Below are 7,568 nucleotides of genomic sequence, written 5' to 3'. Positions count from 1 at the left end.
TAGGAAGTATGACTTCCTATATACAACCAAACAAGGTCTTAGTGTGCATACAAAATGGATCTGGTTGGTTTCACGGGATTTAATGTGTATTGGATTTATGGATATCGAGTCAATATGAGGATTCAGATCCAATACTAAGTTCATTTTGTGAACTCACTATTGAATTTGATCTTATGCATTAAAGGAAAATTTCGTAGAATAATTTGAACTATGACCGATTATCTCATAATAATCTCAACTATAGATTATTCTATATTATTCTCAATTATTGTGGGTATCTTTTCAAAATAATCTAGTGACCTCAAAAAATAATTTAAAAGGTTACAAAAGGATCTGGCAAATTGTAGTTGGTTAGATGGAGGACTAGGGAGGGACACAAAAGAAGAGCGAGAAAACGATAAAATGAAAACTACACCCTAAAATGATATTTATTATATATACTCCTTATATATGAAAGAGTTATGATCATAGGATATCTTATTGTACTTGTACTTGTACTTGATTTAATATGCAGTTTTACTAATATTTAATTAACTCATTTGCTAAACGACGCCCTAGAATTCCTAGTTACGCCCTAAATACGTATAATATACTTATTTTTCCATTTTCAGATTTTCCACCATGTACATTCACTTTTCTCCCTTCTTCTCCCACATTACAATTGGGCACCGGTGCACCACCACCGCCGCACCAGTCGCCGTCGCACCAGTACTGCGCCGCACCACCGACACACTACCGCCGCAGCACAACCGCCGTAACCCACCCTCCTCTTCTTTGTTTCTTCATTAACAGTAATTTGAATTTTTTTTTAAAAAAAAGGGGAGGCGTCCACCATGGACGCCCCACCACTGGTGGAGGCGTCCATGGCAGGCGCTCCACCGCATAGTGAGGCGCCTGCCATGGACGCCTCCCCTTTTTTTCTGAATTTTTTTTTAAAAAAAAGGGAGGCGTCCACCATGGACGCCCCACCACTGGTGGAGGCGTCCATGGCAGGCGCCTCACCATGTGGTGGAGCGCCTGCCATGGACGCCCGTCCATGGTGGATGCCTCCCCTTTTTTTTAAAAAAAAAATTCAGAAAATAAAGAAAAAAGAGGAGAGAAGAAGGGGATGGTGGTGGTGTGTCGGGGGTACGGCGGTGGTGGCCGGGATACTACAGTGGTGGGGTGTCGGGGGTAGGTCGGAGGTGGTGGTGCCGGCACATTGTTGTTAGAAGACATAGGAGTCAGAAGTGTGAAATTGGAGAAGAATATGGTGGTGGTGGTGTGGTGGCAGTTGTGGTGGAGAGGAGAGAGAAATTGGTGGCAGTTGTGGTGGAGAGGAGAGAGAAAGTGAGTGAGTGAAAGGGAAAGAGAGGAAAGAAATGCAGGTATATAAATACGGTATGAAAATACCATATTTAGGGCGTAACTAGGAAAATTTAGGGCGTATTTTAGCAAAGCTCTTAATCAAAGATATTAATAGTCAATAATATGCGAAAATTAGATTGATAAGATGGAAAATACACCACTATTGAGATTTGAGGGAATATTTGGCATGTGGCAACTGGCAAGAATAGATTTTTGCAATGTGAAAGTGTTCTACGGTCCTTGTCCTATACCAAGAAAAAAAATCAGCTTCAGCCTTCATTCGTGTTGTGATACTTGTTTAACAATGGCTTCCATAACCTCAGTGGGATTGGTCAAGAACCCATCAATCTCAATCTCTTTGCCAAAAAACCCAGAGAAATTCTATAAATCTCCATCGTTTGCTACCTTTGGAGTGAAAAATCACAACTTTGTGAAGTGGGTCAATTTCCAAAGGGGGAATTGTATTAAAGCATCAGTTTCAAAGGAGTCTACAGGAATTTACTCTTCTAAGCAATTTGAACTCACAACAAAGAACGTTGACCTGGTGTTGGAAGAAGTGAGGCCTTATCTCATTTCTGATGGCGGAAATGTGGATGTTGTTTCTGTTCAAGATGGTGTCATAACTCTCCAACTTCAAGGTTTTCTCTTTTCTTTTGTTTTTAATTAATGAACTTTTGGTTTTTATTATCATATTTAGTGTTTGCTAACTGCTCAAAAGTTTAATTTTTCGTTTATATCTCTATGTTTTACATTTTCAGCTTTAGAAGTTTCATACTATGTGATTCATGCCGCTTGAATTTCTTGTGTTAGAGATTATTTTCCATTTTTTCACATGTTGTGCAAAGGTGAAGCTTTGCTGATGGAAATATGTTTGATATTGTTGGCAAATACAAGTTATTCGGAAGTAGAGCTAATGGTTGTAGAATGTGATGGGATCACCAATCTAATAATCTCATATTAAGGGTTATGGTGTTAGGTTTTTGTGAACTAATCTTTCCTTTCTAATGGTATGTAAGGTTCATTTGAGTTTATATGTGTGACATGTATCAGCCATCACAATCAGTTGAGGGGAACCAATATCCAAAGTCACAATGATAGACCCTTTTTTTTGTTGCCTTTTTGGCTGCCTATTTCATGGATCAGGATATCAGATAAGGACTGGGATCATTGCATTCCTAAAAAAACTATCCGCTTTTTTTTCATACCTGAGCCTCATTGATTTTATATGGATTTTTGTATCACCAACTTCAAGAGCCGAATGACTTCTTTATAATAACTTTAGGGGATGTGTGGCGGGAATACAAATTAAAGTGTTGATAACACTTTGAGCCTATGTTTGTAGCAATTGTGGGCAGCCTTTGTCATCTATATGCTGTTTAGACTACAGTACACTATTTTTACCTGATTTTCACTTACCTTATTGGCCATTAAGTCTGAAGTTATTGTAGTTTTGAATTGACTTGGCTAGTTCTTATTTGGCCCCAAACTTTGACATAGCTGAGTTTTTGTTGGCACTAACTTAATTTTTGTTAATCTATTAGCTCTCAACATACTTGAAAAACAAGGTGGAGAACAGATGTCCAATCTAAGTATTCATCATTAAAATTTTCTGTTATTGTGATCGAAAATGTCATGTTCTATCTTTGGTCTTTTTTGTCAAATGGCAACAAGAGTTTGTCTATTTCATCCTGTTTCTATCCTTTACTAAGTAAAGTATTTGGCATAATGCTTCATTTTCCTCCACTCTTGCCTGGAAGAGAAGTCAAAGGTAGTACAGTTTCAAGGTAGAGTGATCCTTTGGGTAGTAGCTAGACAACTTGGGGTGCCTCTACAAGTGACAGTTTTGCTGGTTATAATTCCTTGATGTATTGCCTCACAAATTGAGTATAAGAAAATATTAGTATAGAGCTTGGATATCATCTCTTACAAAATGGTTTTTCTTATTATGATCATTGTTCTATTAAGCATCTTGAGGCGCAGAGAGATGCTGAGGGGCACCACTAATTGAGAGCTTAGGAAGATGTACTACAGTTGGCTGCGGCTACATGATCTTAGGTTCCGTGGTGGTGTTGCATGGAGGGTGGTTGAGCCCAAGAGATTCATTGACAGAAATATGCATCGCGCCACCACGTGGTCTTGGGTGCCACCTCATTTTGGGATGGAGATTTGAGGTGTTAGGAGAATGTTGGGGCAGCAGTGATTGTTTAATTGTAGGTGGACCTAAGGCTTTAATACATGCTTTTGAGACCTTTCCATAGACCGGGCAACATACTTCATGGAATGCATCCTAGGATCATAGATCATTTAAAAGCATATATATGAGTTGGAACGAGCATATGGTGGGAAATGGAGGTTACAAAGCTATTTTGAAGTTCAGCGAGAAAAATATATAAAAAATTTGTCGAAGGCAATTTAAGTTTATCTAGAGGGTCCTAACTACCAAATATTACACCCAAGGTATCCAAAGGCCCTCGGGAAGGTCCTAGATCAAAATATTACCAAGTCTAGAAAGATCCAAAAATAGCCAAATTTGAAAGCCACAACACACGCTTTTAGGATCGTTTCAAAGCCTGGGCACCAGACCTCATGGAAGGCATCTTGGGATCATAAGAGACTAGTTAAAAGCATAACCATGAGTTGAAACGAGCATATGGTGGGGAAAGTAGGTCTTTAGAGCTATTTTGGCTTGAACGTGAGATATATATAACAAGCTATGGAAGTCAACTTAAGTCAATTTACAGGGTCACAACCACACATGAATTGTCTTATGGTGTCTCAAAACTCTCATGGAGGTTCCGGATAAAAAAAAATTCTAGGTCTATAAATGTTTAAAATAGTTCAAAATAGCCAATTTTGAAGGCTATAATACACGATTTTAGAATCTTTCCGTAGCCTAGCAGCATATCTTATGGAATGCATCCTGGAGTCATAAGACACCATTTCAAAACATGTACATTAGTTCGAACGAGCATATGATAGGGAATAGAGGCCTTTGGAGCTATTCCGGAGTTGGAGATGGTATTAGTTGTGACCTTTTGGCAAACGGCAATTTGTTTGAGAATGTATCTAGTTTTATATTTCCACAAGTGGGACGAGCATAAGTATGAGCAAGGATGTCCCACACATCTTTTTAGGTCTTGGCTTGAGAAATGAGAGTTGTCAGTGTGGGCAACAGCATACCTACAAGACCTTGTATTGTAAAATCCATGTATGACAGCTTGGATTGGGATTTTCCGGGTTCTCTTTGGTGATGGTCATCTCATCGATGGTGGCAGATACTATCATCAACAAGCTTGAGCAAAATCATTGTCAATGCGATGTGATCTCAACTCTCAAGCTGTTCTTGCCATGCTAGAGTTTGAGAGAGTTCAAAATTGTCATAATAATGAGGGGTTTGGATAGTTCTTGGTCATTTGGGATGCCAATTTATTATTGTTGGTACCCAACTACCCATTGAGATTGGACTAAGAGCACAGTAGCAAGATGTGATAAACAAGCAATTCAGATGGGTGATTAAGGTTTGGTTCAGGCTGTAATATATACCATGTAGAGTATTGTAATTGCGTTACTAAATGTGCTCAAGTCTTGGTCAGGGATTATTTCGAACACATCTCTGTTACTTTTCAGTTTTTATATGCGATTAAGAGAGTCTTGGATATGATTAAAATAATTCGAAGTGGGTGAAGAGAAGAAAGGAAGAGAAAGTTTTATGATAAGAGAGGAAAAAGTATTCCATTACTCAAACCACTGACTTTTACTTTGAAGGAGAAGAGGAAGATTTTATTTAGGGATATCCAGATACTGTAATTTGGAAGTTTATTTTGGAATGGAGTAAGTATTTTTGTGGCTTTTCTTTTTTCGTGGTTAATTCATATTGCATTGCAGGAGCATGTGAGAGTTGTCCGAGTTCAACGACCACCATGAAAATGGGTATTGAACGAGTGCTGAAGGAGAAATTTGGTGATGCAATCAAGGATATCCGGCAAGTCATTGACGAGCAAGTGAATGAAACAACTGTCGAGGTATGTTTTTTCTTGAATGTGCAGTATAAGATCAATACTCTGTTTTGCAAACTGTCTAACAGTACTTTGTTGTTCTAGGTGGTGAACCGTCATCTAGACATACTTAGACCTGCTATTAAGAACTATGGTGGAGAGGTGGAAGTAATTGCCATTGAGGGTGGGGATTGCACAGTGAGATATGGGGGACCAGAGACCATTGGCTCGGGAATAAAAGCAGCTATCAAGGAGAGGTTTCCAGACATATCAAATGTGATCTTTACTAGCTAGGTGATGTTCACCTTTCTGAGTTCAGTACATACAAGTATAGTTTTCAGGTTTGCAGTTTGCTATGTAAATGGGTACATCCTTGTATGATTCTCACAGCGCCTTAAAAACCTTCTGTTGTACATACATGGTACGATCTCCATTATTTGATGTGTCACAGGCTCAAACGATGGTGCAACATTATGAGTAACCCCATTTATGCTTGTCGGGAACCCTGTATATGCATTCAGAGTAACCTCATATAACATTACTCATCTTTATTTATGCCAGTGAGTAACCCACATCATGCCATACTGCCATCAAACTAGTGGTGTGGAGCACCACATAGTAATTTGTATATTGATAATTGATGATTTCTGAGTTTGACAAGGTGATACATTCATCCAGTACAACAAAATTTGTCAACATTACTTGACTCTTGTGGTGTTTTCTTGCCATCCATTGGGTACAACATGCTGGTTGATGTTTAGGTATCGTCCTTTGAATCATCAGCACGATATATCGTTTTCATCCATCGTGAAAGATTGATCAAGAATGGTGTGTAAACGAAATAGCAAGTGAGAGTCCAGCTCACAAGTCCCTACATTACACGACACCTCGTTATATAACTTGGTGAAGAACAGCAGTAACAAGCACGGCAAGCAAAGTTTTTATTATATCCGAATAATTACCTCTCCGAAGATATGTACGTTTGCTTGAGGATAGTACCATAAATGGAAAAATCTGTGAAATAGCAGAAGAAACACTCTCTCAGAGTTCTGAATTTCTACAAAGTAAAAAAAAAAAACAGCCTATTGTATTGCCAGATAAGCTTTCTAACTTATACTACAAAGTCCAAAAAGTTCTTTTTTTCCCAAAGCATCTGATGATGCAGAGCCTACTGGACCCTGACCCATGACTAGTTCAGATTGAAGCCCAGAAGGTTAGTTGACGGTAAGGCTCTCCAAATGAGTGCTCTCGTGTTCCAAGGACTCGAACCCGAGATCCTTGGTTAATCTAGGCTAATCAATGTTCAAAAACCTAGTTTTATTTAGAAAACTAAGAGGTTGGCTGTAGCAATCTTACTTCATCAGTGGTATCTCAGCTAGTGGGCAAGCAAGGCCTACAATACAGGCAAGGGCAAACCCGAACCATGTCCTATCAGCAAGAAACCATACAAATTCTGCTGCTGCAAACAATGCATAGGCTTCAATGTTGGCTGGAACACCTCCTTTATACATCTCAGCACTCAATTCAATAAATAGCACCAGTGATCTGTGATACAAAGCAAAACAGAAACTCTGCGTTAATGTGTATATCTCTGTGTATCAGGATGATCATAGTTATTAGGAATTACTGACATTAGTGAGATAGCTGTTTTCTTGAAGCTTCCTTCTGGGACTGCATTAGGGGAAGCTCTTTCATCTAAGTAGAGTTGCAATATTCCAATGGTGGCATAGAACAATCCCAGTAGAAAAGGAACCTGAACCAGATGAACCATCTTCATTATTCATCAACGAGAGAGAAAGAGCAGAGAGAGGATATAGAATTCTAACCCAGATATTAGTGTGCAGAGGACCAATGTGGACTGAACCACTCTGATAATTCACGAGGTTAACCCGGGAATGGAGGCCGTCGATGAGGGGGCCCAAGAAAAAGCCTGAACCAAACAAGGAGAGAGTTATCAAAGGCCAAGAAGTTTTAAGTCTAACTTTGTCCTGCTGGTTTAGGCTGCTGCACCGGGGTTTGCTCGCAATATAGACTGATCTTTTTTGTGCATTTCTGGCGTGCACAGAAGGCAAAAAATGGGAGCAAAGAGCAATTTGATTTTGCATCTCTTCTTACATTTGATAGTGAAATCTCAACAATTTACTACTGTATGTTTGTTGAGTTTCTTGATGAGGGAGTTGTCTGGTAGCTCAAAGTGCAGCAAATATCCTCAAACCACACGATGTT

At 39.1% G+C, this 7,568-nt stretch overlaps 2 protein-coding genes across 2 annotated transcripts; one reads left to right on the top strand and one right to left on the bottom strand.

The window, feature by feature from the left end:
• The first annotated feature begins 1,503 nt into the window (after positions 1-1,503).
• Positions 1,504-5,897, top strand: LOC104894830 (nifU-like protein 1, chloroplastic). The gene is made up of 3 exons (XM_010681168.4): positions 1,504-1,985; positions 5,233-5,369; positions 5,448-5,897. The coding sequence occupies exons 1-3, from the start codon at positions 1,535-1,537 to the stop codon at positions 5,634-5,636; spliced, it is 777 nt and encodes a 258-aa protein (XP_010679470.2). The 5' UTR covers positions 1,504-1,534; the 3' UTR covers positions 5,637-5,897.
• Positions 5,898-5,927: 30 nt separating this feature from the next.
• Positions 5,928-7,551, bottom strand: LOC104894828 (hypothetical protein). Its single transcript, XM_010681165.3, has 5 exons — positions 7,169-7,551; positions 6,974-7,095; positions 6,699-6,887; positions 6,305-6,356; positions 5,928-6,213 (listed from the first exon to the last, which is right to left on the bottom strand). Exons 1-5 carry the CDS (start codon positions 7,445-7,447, stop codon positions 6,100-6,102), a joined length of 756 nt encoding a protein of 251 aa, XP_010679467.1. The 5' UTR covers positions 7,448-7,551; the 3' UTR covers positions 5,928-6,099.
• Between the last annotated feature and the right edge of the window lie 17 nt (positions 7,552-7,568).

This window comes from Beta vulgaris, chromosome 5 (genome assembly GCF_026745355.1).
Source record: "Beta vulgaris subsp. vulgaris cultivar EL10 chromosome 5, EL10.2, whole genome shotgun sequence".
In the NCBI taxonomy this organism is placed as follows: Eukaryota; Viridiplantae; Streptophyta; class Magnoliopsida; order Caryophyllales; family Amaranthaceae; genus Beta; species Beta vulgaris.
The sequence above is the reverse complement of the archived record's forward strand: the minus strand, read 5'-3'. Positions and strand labels throughout refer to the sequence as shown.